Source organism: Theropithecus gelada, chromosome 13 (genome assembly GCF_003255815.1).
Source record: "Theropithecus gelada isolate Dixy chromosome 13, Tgel_1.0, whole genome shotgun sequence".
Taxonomy (NCBI): Eukaryota; Metazoa; Chordata; class Mammalia; order Primates; family Cercopithecidae; genus Theropithecus; species Theropithecus gelada.
Window position 1 is genome coordinate 30,310,132 of NC_037681.1, and position 12,630 is coordinate 30,322,761.

The following is a 12,630-nucleotide window of genomic DNA, read 5'->3' on the forward strand; positions in this document are numbered from 1 at the left end:
GAATTTGGCCAGGCGTGGTGGCTCATGCCTGCCAGTACTTTGGGAGGCCGAGGTGGGCAGATCACAAGGTCAGGAGTTCGAGATCAGCCTGGCCAGTATGGTGAAACTCCATCTCTATTAAAAATACAAAAATTAGCCAGGCATGGTGGCAGGTGCCTGTAGTCCCAGCTATTCAGGAGGCTGAGGCAGGAGAATTGCTTGAATCCGGGAAGCAGAGGTTGCAGTGAGCTGAGACTGTACCACTGCACTCCAGCCTGGGCAAATGAGCAAGACTCTGTCTTAAAAAAAAAAAAACTGGTTGAATTTTCACATTTATTGGCCTAGAGTTGTTCAGAATATCCCCTTATGATCTTTTTAATGTCTGTGGTATTTGTAGTGATGCCCCTACATATTGGTTAGTGATGCCACCGTTATCAGTCACTTTGATTTTCTTTGCTCCATTGCTCAGACTGAAGCACAGTGGCCTGATTATAGCTCACGGCAGCCTTGAGCTCCTGGGCTCAAGCAAACCTCCTGTCTCATCCTCCCAAGTAGCTAGGACTGCAGGTGTGCACCACCAAGCTGGGCTCTTCTTTTCTTTTCGATCAATCTTTCCAGAGTTTATCGAATGTATTAGTCTTTTCAAAGAGTTAATGTTAGTTTGTAGAGACTCTTTTCTTAAAAAATATCTTTCAAGCTGGGCGCAGTGGCTCACGCCTGTAATCCTAGCACTTTGGAAGGCTGAGGCAGGCAGATCACTTGAGGTGAGGAGTTCGATATCAGCCTGGACAACATGGTGAAACCCCGTCTCTACTAAAAATACAAAAATTAGCCGGGCGTGGTGGCACGTGCCTGTAATCCCAGGTACTTGGGATGCTGAGGCAGAAAAGAGAATTGCTTGAACCTGGGAGGTGAAGGTTGCAGTGAGCTGAGTTGGTGCCATTGAACTCTAGCCTATAGAGATGAGGACTCAATATGTTGGGCAGGCTGGTCTCCAACTCCTGCCCTCCAGCAATCCTCTGGCCTTCACCTCCCAAAGTGATGGGATTACAGGCACCAGCCACCACAGCCTCTGTGGAGCCTCTCTATCGAAGCTTGCTTTCTCTTTTTTAAACATTTCCTTCATCCCATTATTTTTCAGTTTAACCTTTTTTCTAACTTCTTGAGATATATGATTATATCAAAAGATCTTTCTTGAACATCCCATTTCAGACTGAAACCACTCTCCTCTTTTTCTCCTTGGCACTCACCACCATTTAACACACCACATATTTTCCTCATTTATTTTTGTCTCTCGCCATCAGAATGGAATCTCCACGAAGGCAAGGACTTTTGTTTACTGTTGAATCCCCCGGACCGAAACCAGTTCCTGTTTAATAAATAAAACAAGGAATGAATGTGTTAAATGAAGAAACAATAAGAGCTAAATTTATTGAGCAGTTACTATCTGAGACTCAATTATATTCACTCATGCATTTATTTATTCAGTTATTTACTTATTTAGAGAAGGGGTGTCGCTTTGTTGCCCCGCAGGTCTCCAACTCCTGGCCTCAAGCAATCCTCCCAGCTCAGCCTCCCCAGGATTACAGGCGTGAACCACCACGCCTGGCGGAGACTCAATTATAAGGGGCTCACAGATAACATCTAATTCTTACAGAGGAGGAAACTGAGGCACAAGTAAGCAGGAGAGCCGTGATTGGAAACCTAGGTCTAACTCACGGCCCGTGAGCTTTCCTCCAAGTCCCGAAGCTTCCCCTTAAAAAAGCCAGCGAGGGACGAGACCCGGAGGGCAGAACCCACGGAGGGCGGAGCCCACGGAGGACAGAAACCGCGTTCGCGAGCTCGGCCTTGCGCGGCCCCCCGCAGCCAGACGAGCAAGCCGGTCTTGGAATGAATGACCTTCGGAACGGAGCTTGATCGAATCACTCAGCAGTAGGCGTCGCCCACTTTCTTATTGGTTGGTTTTGGTACTCAAGAATAGGAAACGAAGATAGTCCGCGAGGGGCCTGCGGGCTTTGCGGAGCCTCGCCCCCGGGCGCGCTGGTTCCCTGCCGCGCAGGCGCACGGAATCCTCGGCTCGGATCTCGCGTTTCCGGCCGTAGGGCTTCTCCCGCCTCTACCGGAAGCTGCGCTTGCTACCCGGGTAACGGGTCCCGGCTGTGGAAGCTTCCGCGGCGCCGCGATGGACCTCGAGGAGGCGGTAAGGAGGCGGTGCGCCTGGCGGGCCCCTACTGCCGGGGCCGGAGGGGAGAGAAGCTGAGGAGGAGCGGCGGAGAACGCCTCGGGTTGGGGCGGCCACCGGTTGGAGGAAGGCGGGGCGGAGGGCTGCGGGGCGGGGTGACGACTGGGCGCTGGCCGGCCGCATGCGCGCGCGGCGTTGGTAAAGAGGCTGGAGTTTCTGGCTCGGCGAGGTTGTGGGCGAGGGAGGGTGTGGGGTTTGTCGTTATGGATGTGTTTAAGGATGAAGTTGTGGGTTTTGTGGGGTGGCCACCCACAGGGCTCATCCTCGAGACTGGACCACCCACAAGTTCCCTTTAATGCTGGGGTGGATGAAGGGGGAGCAGGGTTTGGAACCTGAGATGCCCCCGGGTAACCCCTGTCGGTCTCTCCGGGAATCCTCGCTGCTGTCTCCTGCAGGGATTCTGAATTCGGGTTTGGGAACTCCCCAAATTTTCCAGCTGTCATTCATCGTAGTGTTAGTACGGGGTCATTGAACACTTTACCAAGTTGCCAAAATTAATTTGGCATGCTTTTTTTTTTGTTTTAGGTGCTACGTAAAATGGCACATTTTTGTTGTCTCACTTTGTCCCCCAGGCTGGAGTGCAGTGGCACATCACGATCACGGCTCACTGCAGCCTCGACCTCCTGGGCTCGAGAGATCCTCCCGCCTCAGCCTTCCGGTTAGCTAGTACTGCAGACGTGCGCCACCACTCCCGGCTAATTTTTTTTTTTTGTAGGGGCAGGGGTCTCGCTATGTTGTCCAGACTGGTATTGAACTCCTGGGCTCAGGCGATCTTCCTGCCTCAGCCTTTGCAAAGTGCTGGGATTACAGGGGTGAGCCCCCGCACCCGGCCAAATGGCAAATGGCACACACTTTGATGGTATTAAATGGTAGTTGATAATTAGATCAACGCTAACAACAAGTCAAACTCCAAAGAATTGGGAATCAGAGAATTAGGCCTGTATATAACGGAAGCAGTACGGCCTTATAATACGGGCTTAAAAAATGTTTATTGAATGATGGTTGGCTAACTTCTGTAGATGCTAGGCTGATGAAATTAATCATTGTAACTCACCATTAGCTAGTGTATCCCCAGACTAGGGACCATGTCTGGTCTGTTCTGCTCACCATTGAATCCCCAGCACTTAGTAAAAAGCCTAGTACACCCAGAGTTGATAGTCTTTATGCTCCCGAGTGAATAAATCGAAACGTGAAACCAGTACAAATCTAGTTCCTCTGTGGTATGCGCTTTTAGTGTCCTGGAGGAGTTCCAAATGGTATTTGCATTTTTAAAGTCTTCTCTATACTTATTTGTCATCTTCTTTCTCACAGAATTTTCAAGGAGCTTTGTTTACTCATCTTTGGTTCCGGTTTACCCCTACTACCTCCTTTTCTTTATTTTTCCTCTCACATTGCATATTTCAATAAATTTTCTCCAGCAGTTTAATTCGATTTCATACCGCTTCTCTCCTTGTTTGCAGGTAATCTCTCTGATATATTTTCTATTGTGTATGATTTTTTGTTTATAAAGTTGCAAGGAACACACTAAGTAGAACTGCAGGGTTTAGGTACGATGTACTGAATGTGGCTTGATGGGAACACCTTTTCTGTCCTCTTCTCCCATAGGAAGAGTTTAAAGAACGCTGCAGTCAGTGTGCTGCTGTCTCATGGGGCCTTACTGATGAAGGCAAATATTATTGCACTTCTTGCCACAATGTTACAGAGGTAAGTAACAAATACCATTTATGAGTTTGCTTATGTTTTAAAAATTACTATTTCAGCCTGCTATGTAGTCTAAGTCCCAAAGAATTTGGTTAATTTTTGTCACTCATGCAATGCCAACATTCCAAGGATGTGAGTGGTCTTGGGTACTTACACATAGGTTAAGGGATTTGTGAATTAGATTGAGGATGAGTTTTTGAAATTATGTTGGGCCACATTTATAAATGATCTCTTATTCAGAGTATATGGTTGAGGGAAATAATTAAAATTGTACTTAGAAGATGATGCATTTCTTTTTATTAGTACTTATTTACATTTTTAAAATGTGTCATGGTGGCTTAGAGGTTTGGAAGATGGAATGTTAGAAAACTTGAGGACTGGGCTGGGCGCGGTGGCTTATGCCTATAATCCCAGCACTTTGGGAGGCTGAGGCAGGTGGATCACCTGAGGTCAGGAGTTCGAGACCAGCCTGGCCAACATGGGAAAACCCCGTCTCCACTAAAAATACAAAATTAGTCGGGCGTGGTAGCATGTGCCTGTAGTCCCAGCTACTCAGGAGGCTGAGGCAGGAGAATTGCTTGAACCCAGGAGGCAGAGGTTGCAGTGAGATGAGATCACGCCACTGTACTTCAGCCTGGGCAACAGAGCAAGACTCCATCTAAAAAAAAAAAAACTTAAGGACTGTTGGGAATATTGGAACTACACTTCATTATCCTTTTATCTTTGTATAGTACCTTACAGATTACAAAGTGTTTTTGGATTCATTATCTCATTTCATCCTCATCACCAATGTGAGAGCCTATTGATAGGTCTCACAATTTGAGTGAGTTTGCCAAAGTTACCCAAGTTCCAGGACTTGAATATGAGTCTTCTGACTTCAGCGTTCATTTTACCCATCTTGTCATACTGTCCTGTGTAACCTTGGTAAACGAGGCTACCTTCACGTTGTGAGGGCTAGGTCCTATTGTGGTGAACACACCTGCAGGCCAGCATCACCAAAATAATCAAGGGTGTAGAGAGTCTGCTAGTAGACGGGCTAAATGTGGCCAGGACTCTCCTCTGTGGAAAAGGATTTCCTCAAAGTCTACAGAGCCAGGAAGGGACAAATGTTACCTTCACCGTACGGGCTTAAGAAAGGCAAATTTGGGACAATAAAAGTAATTGTAGACTTCTGCTTCTGGCTGAGATGGAGTAACAGAGACCAGACTTAACTTTGTCCGCTAAACAACGAAAAACCTGGACAAAATATATGAAACGAGTAAAAGGAAAAAAATTTTCCCTTGAAAAAACTGGTGAATTGAGCTTGCAAGTCTGTCACACAAGTGCTTTTCCTTGAGACAGTGTTCTTGAGTCTGCAGCTGGAATGCTTATCTCTGCTTCCTATTTAGTCACACAGAATATTAAAAAGATACGTGCTCTCTTGATGAAATTGTTGGGGTGATGGAGATATTTATTATCTTGATTGTAGTGATGGTTTTGTGGAGATATATTTTGTGTGTGTGTCTGTGTATGTCAGATTGTGCACCTGACAGATATGCACTTTGGTCCTCACCCTCAGTGTGTAGTAAGGAGCTAGCAGTTTTACTCACTGTTGCTTTTGTACTATAGTGCAGGTGTAAACACAGTGAAGAAAGATTGTGTCTAATGGAGTATTTGCCATTAGTAGATGAAGTCCACATACTATTTTTATAGGAGTTGAACTACATTAACTAATTGCTTTTCTTTTTCTGGTTTTGATAGTTTCCGTTTGATTCTGTTTGATCAAATCTGCTGCAGTCATTTTTTAGTTTGAAAGATCCTAATACCACTACCTAGCTCCACATTTGAAAGACTGTCAACTCCTGTGAAGTAATTTGTCAAGAATGTAGAGTTCATGAAGATGGACAACATCTTTATAAAGACCAAGAACCTAGCTCAGTGCCTTCCTTTCAGAAAACAGGCTTAAAGGAAAAAAAAGTTATGCGTTGCACAACTTCAGTAGTTATTCTCGGCTTTATGGTGATCCAGGCATGTTCTTCACATGGACTGTGAGAATATGATGTGGTTGGGGCTCCCTGGAGCTGAGCAGTGTGGTGATGGTGATGCTGAAATACAGTGGGCAGAGAATGACGAGTGAGACAGTTACAGCTAGAAGAATGGAAGTCATGGTGCAACTTGCCTTATTTTTCTGCCCCTTTTACTGCCCCCTCTTCCTCAGCATGTAACTCTCAAGTTCCAGACACACTCTGCAATCTGGGAAAGGACTTCCAAATTGATAAAGGAACCAAAATGTTATCCTGATATATTTTATCCAGGAAAAAAAATATATAAGGTCATAAATCTGTTCAATTTAGACAATAGATATTTTTGCAAGAGTTTCACGGGTATTTAAAAAGATGTAGGCTAGACTTGTGTGAGTTTAATAGATTTTTATGATTATAAGAGCAATGCATGTTTACTATAGAAAATTTGGAAATTATGAAGATGAAAGCTAAAATCACCAGTAATCTCTACATTTGTCTCTTTTTTCCTGTGTATGAAATGGAGAAAGGGATGTGTGAGTACTGTTCAATCTGTTGCCATAACAATTTGGAAAACTACTTTATCTAAACATTTGCAGACATTTTTTACAGACTGTAAATATTCTGTAATAGCCATTTGGTAATTTAATTAATTATAGCTCTAGTTTTGGATGTTTTACTTTTTCATGTTTTTTGCTCTTTCACATTTTGTCTAGTACAGATTTTAAGTCTTTTTTTCCTGGCTACCCTTCGTAAGTTTTATTGTCTTTGCTAGATAATGGCTTTTGTATTTATTTTGACATGTCTTACGTTCTCAGTGTGGCCAACCCAGTATACCAAAATTGCTTTGAATATGGTTTCTGTGATTAGAGAGGTTACATTTCAGAACTCCTGTTGATAGAGACATATCTTTTATTCTTATGGAGAGTTAAAGATAAATTTCATTCCAAATCTCTAAATTTAGAAAAGCAGTATTGTCCTCTGTTGGTTAAAAATCCTCACCTTTCTTCTGGCATTAAGACTCAATAATGGGGGCTGGGCACGGTGGCTCACTCCTATAAGCCCAGCACTTTGGGAGACCGATGTGGGTGGATCACCTGAGGTCGGGAGTTTGAGACCAGCCTGACCAACATGGAGAAACCCGGTCTCTACTAAAAATACAAAATTAGCCAGGCATGGTGGCGCATGCCTGTGATCCCAGCTACTCGGGAGGCTGAGGCAGGAGAATTGCTTGAACCTGGGAGGCAGAGGTTGCAGTGAGCTGAGATAGTGTCATTGCACTCCAGCCTGGGCGACAAGAGCGAAATTCCCTCTCAAAAAGAAAAAAAAAAAAAACTCAATAATAGGAACATTTATTCTACTTTATGGAATAAAGTGTGGCCTCATTTAAAAAAAAAGACTCAACACTTTATTTTTAGTTGTGGGAGAGCCAGAATCTTTGATACTTGCCCTTGAGAGCAGTTAGGATTGAAGACTCTGGTATGAATTATACCAACCATTTTAGTCATTCTAAAATTCTGTAAGTTTGATTAAAAATAAAAGGTAATATGTACTTTTATAATTTCAGAAATGAAAGCAGTTTTAGAGTATTATTCAAAGACATGGAAAAGTAGGCCAGAAGTAATCTGTCTGTAGTTTAGGCATTACCACTTACAATAAATACATAAACTGTTTTAATACCAAAGTGTATTTTGCGTGGAGAAAAAAGTGAGTAAATTTAACTTTTGGTTTGGCTTGGTTTGTAAAAGTTAAAAAGTGATTTAAAATAAAAGTTTATTCATTTTACAAACACTTTATGGTTGCTGTATTCCAGGCACTGTTTTAGTTACTGAGAAATTTTGAATGAAAAAACAACATCAACATTAACTAGAATGTTAAATGTTTATAATTTTCCCAAGATTTTACCATCCTTTGTCCTGGTACTCACAATTTGGTTCATTATATGTTCCAGAAAATACCTGGAAATATGCTTGGGGGGATGTAAAACTATCTTTTTAATGGTCTTTTTCTGTTCCTGCAGAGATCTCAGGAAGTTATAAACACTGATCTTATTCCTAATGCCCAAATAAAAGCCCTCAACCGGGGGCTTAAAAAAAAAAACAACTCTGGTAAGTTCTTTCTTCACATGTGCTTAACATTCTTTATTCACATCTTCACCTTCATGGTGAGGACATGGAATGGAATTTTAAGTAGATTCTAGAGAACATGCCAGATTTTATCTACTGGCATACGTTCTTCTGGCCTATGTTTGTTATTCATTGTGGTGAATATGATTTCCTGTACTTTTATAGAAAAAATGCTTATTTTCTGAAATAATTCAACCGTGGAATTGTTAGGTGAGTTAAATACAATATTCAACTTCTAGAAATCCATTTCTCGTATTGAATTTTGAACACATCCTTTTAAAAATTGGGAAAATTATTTTCCCTTAAAATGGCCTCAGCATGAGTATGCTTTGAAAGGTAAAGTCTTTCATTAATCCAATGAGTACATATAATTAACCATTATTGAGAAGGATCGTAGGTAAAGTCTAACTGATGGTTTTTATTTTTGACTAAGTACCGAGGACCAAATCCCCAAGTTTGAAACCCGGGTAATGATAATGGGGACTCTTCTACATGAGATAGCTTTAAGGATACACACACATTTAAAAAAATGTGTATATTTATTTGTGTGTGTGTTTATGAAATATATGAAATACGTTAACATTCTTAGATGAATAACAGTGAATGCCTAAATGCTATCTCATGTTTCTGTTTAGCCTTTAGTAGTGACTTTTTATTAGGCTAAAACCTGATTAACTTTTGTTAAATTTTATTGGAGTGAAACCCGATTAATTTTGCCTTGACCTACTTAAATAGTTAAAATGTGTAGTTTAAACATGCATTTCTTAAGGAACTTCAGGTGCTTTATATTAGGTGTTAGGTGTCTTATAGTCAACCTCGTCACCCTTAGTTTCTTCATTTGTAAAATGAGAATAAAATGCCATCTGTTATGGAAAATAGGAACACAGACTCAAAATTTAAAATACAACTTTATCAGTTTCTAAGAACAGTATGCAAGAAGAAGAGGGAGTATATATGCATGTAGCTTGAAGAGTTTAAACTTCCTCAGCTTATGGACCATTCAGAATTATTGGGTTTTCTGTTTTACTCTTACAACTTGAGACCCTTTCTGGGAAGGAATTGGGTTAGTCAGCAGAGGTGGGGAGACTTTGTGACATTTAGGTAAGGGAGAAGAGTTGAAGTCGTCTGGCATTCTGCGGAGAAGAGATCTTGAAGTCAGTAACTGACCTCAAGCTCTGTGTAAAAAGTATGGATAACAAGCTTTTGGAAGAGTTACAGTATTTGTCCAGCGGTGAGGGGCAAAACGTAAGGGTCTTCATAGACTTTTCCTTCAGCTCGTAGTTGTCATTAAACACGTAGCTCTGTCTATTGTGGTGGCAGATTTCTTCACAGTCTCTTAGGGTAGTTTTGAGTATTCAAGAAAATAACCCACTTAAAATACCCAGCACACACTTGGCACCTAGGTTGAGATCAGTATTAGTACCTTGCTTTCATTTTCTCCCTATAACCTAGAACCATGTCAGGAAAAGCAGAATGCCATTGAGCATTTTATTTTCTTTTTTTTTTTTTTTTTTTTTGAGACGGAGTCTCGCTCTGTCGCCCAGGCTGGGTTGCAGTGGCCGGATCTCAGCTCACTGCAAGCTCCGCCTCCGGGGTTCACGCCATTCTCCTGCCTCAGCCTCCCGAGTAGCTGGGACTACAGGCGCCCGCCACCACGCCCGGCTAGTTTTTTGTATCTTTTAGTAGAGACGGGGTTTCATCGTGTTAGCCAGGATGGTCTCGATCTCCTGACCTCGTGATCCGCCGGTCTCGGCCTCCCAAAGTGCTGGGATTACAGGCTTGAGCCATCGCGCCCGGCCGCATTTTATTTTCTTTGAATATTCTTACTGTCCTTTTCTGTACTCCTGTATTACGAGATCTTGACATTCGTCCATTCATTCACTAGAAGTTCACCGTTCCCTTGTGAGTTGGAACAGAAAAGCGGTGGAAGCGGTAACTTAGTACTTTCATTTAGGATTCCGCTGGGCATCGTTGGTCATTTAGGATTCTGCCGGGCATCGTTCGGGAAAACAGACATTTTAAAAACTTGTTTCACTTTTTTTTTTAACATGGTGACTATTCATTTTTCTGCCTCTTAGGTTAGTATTTTCAGAAAAATACAGATAATGGAAAACATTTGAAATCTGAAATTATACAAAATATTTAGTTTCAGCATTTGTATACACATTTGCCAGGTTGGAAACAAGAATATAAGAATGGAAACCCTCTTCAGTGGTACAAAAACATTCAAGTTGCTAAGCTGCTAAGTTCTGGGTTAATTTAAAAAAAAAAGAAAACTTCAAGTCGCAATATGTAAAACACAAATTGTAACTGTAGTAGCATTAAAGTTTGTAAATTAGAAATGTAAATGCTAAAACATGCTATTTGTCATTTAGAAAAAGGCTGGGATTGGTATGTGTGTGAAGGTTTCCAGAACATTCTTTGTCAACAAGCAGAAGCCTTAAAGAACCTTGGAATAGGCCCAGAGTTAAAGGTGAGTACATTTGTGACTAGATGTTAGCTTTACATATTGTTGTTTAAAGAACAGTAAGACTTAAGAGTGGAACTAAGGAGAAATCAGTAATAACACTAGAGCTACTGGAAGAACAATTTTTCTGATGTTTTTGCTTTAACCTTTTAGTAGGTTAGCAGTTCTGGAAGTGTATTCTACAGGATGTAAATAAGCAATACATCCAAAAGAAAAATTTAAAGGTTTTAGTCTTCAGATACTTCGGAAACAACAGGTTAAACAAAGTAAAACTCAAATAACTTTGGGAGTTTATTAGTACCATTTATGTGTTAATGTGCTTGTTTAATTTCCAGGGAATGTCCTGTGTGGTATTCACAATTTGAGAACAGAGTCATTTGGTGTATGCACATAACGTCTTTCAGGACTTGAGTTCCACAGAATGCATTTTGGACAGTGATATGCTCAACCAGTCGTTCACCTGAGTGTGCATCAGAATCACCTGGAGGGCTTGATAAAATACCAATCACTGGACCTTAATCCCTGAATTTCTGAGTTAGTATGTCTGAGTAGGGCCCAAGAATGTGCATTTCTAACAAGTTCTTATGGGACACCGATGCTTCTGGTCCGGGGACCACACTTTGACTTTCCTGCCTTCCTGGAGCAACGTAGTATTTCTGCAATTATTTGAATTTCACATTCGTTCATCTAGTAAAAGCCATTTAAAGAATCCTTTAAAAAGCCAGTTATGGCCGGGCGCGGTGGCTCAAGCCTGTAATCCCAGCACTTTGGGAGGCCGAGACCGGCGGATCACGAGGTCAGGAGATCGAGACCATCCTGGCGAACACGGTGAAACCCCGTCTCTAAAAAAATACAAAAAACTAGCCGCGCGAGGTGGCGGGCGCCTGTAGTCCCAGCTACTCGGGAGGCTGAGGCAGGAGAATGGCGTAAACCCAGGAGGCGGAGCTTGTAGTGAGCTGAGATCCGGCCACTGCACTCCAGCCTGGGCAACAGAGCAAGACTCTATCTCAAAAAAAAAAAAAGCGAGTTATTTAGCAACAAGTTGTTCCCTTGCTTCATATGCTTCATTGGAAACCAAGTGTTGAGAGGTCCAGCCTAGTTGGGGAGAGGGATTTGGGTGTATGTGAAATGAATAGACATGAATTTATATGGTGATATACTCATAAGTGAATTTTTTTTTTTTTTTTTAAGAGAGGTAGTCTTGCTCTCGTTGCCTAGGCTGGCGTGCAGTGGCACAATCTTGGCTCGCTGCAACCTCCACCTCCCGTGTTCAAGCAATTCTCCTGTCTCAGCCTCCCGAGTAGTTGGGACTACAGGCGCACGCTGCTACACCTGGCTAATTTTTTATGTTTTAGTAGAGATGGGGTTTCACCATGTTGCACAGGCTGGGCTCAAACTCCTGAGCTCAGGCAATCCACCCACCTCGGCCTCTCAAAGTGCTAGGATTACAGGCGTGAGCCACTGCACCTGACCCTCATAAGTGATATTAAAGGCAAAAAGAGAACAGATAAAGATCAACGTGGGCTGCAGTCACCAAGGAAAGATTTGTAGAGGAGCCTTTGCTGTTCAAACTGGTGGCTGGGGCAAGCCCAAACAGAACAACTACATTTCCAATGCATGGCCTAAATGGATGCTGGGCCTACCCTGAAAGGCGTTAAGTATTAAAAATTCAGAAGCATGAAGCAACAGAGGCTTACCCATAATAGTGTTTGCATTAGGTATGATAGCTGATAGTGGGGGTTTGTGATCTGGTTTCTGCTCACGTAGTCATTCTATGTATACATGTTGAGAAACAATTTTATATAATTACACTGTATAGCTGTAGCAGGGTTTATTCCTATGTAACTTTATGCTCAACCTCATTAGGGGTTAATTCTGAAAACAATTTTTCTGAAATTAGCCAATGAGCATAACTGTTTAGACCTCATCAGTTGAGTGGCATTATGCCATGTACGCAGGCTCCAGAATCAAAACTGACTCCACATCCTATTGATAGTTTTTCTACTTACCGGCTGGGTAATCTTGGACAAGTTACTCATTTTCTTCAATGGTAAAATGAAGCTAATAGCTGTCTTACGATATTGTGTTGGAGCTAAGGGATGCCTGGTACCTAGT

General features: G+C 42.2%; 1 protein-coding gene across 1 annotated transcript in view; it reads left to right on the forward strand.

Moving 5' to 3' along the window:
* The first annotated feature begins 1,531 nt into the window (after window positions 1-1,531).
* Window positions 1,532-12,630, forward strand: part of TAF1B (TATA-box binding protein associated factor, RNA polymerase I subunit B) — an 85,008-nt gene continuing 73,909 nt past the window's right edge. The window contains exons 1-4 of the mRNA XM_025353793.1: window positions 1,532-2,179; window positions 3,827-3,925; window positions 7,943-8,030; window positions 10,424-10,521. Coding sequence (XP_025209578.1) covers window positions 2,162-2,179; window positions 3,827-3,925; window positions 7,943-8,030; window positions 10,424-10,521 — 303 coding nt within the window. The 5' untranslated portion in view covers window positions 1,532-2,161. The remainder of the gene's footprint in view (window positions 2,180-3,826; window positions 3,926-7,942; window positions 8,031-10,423; window positions 10,522-12,630) is intronic.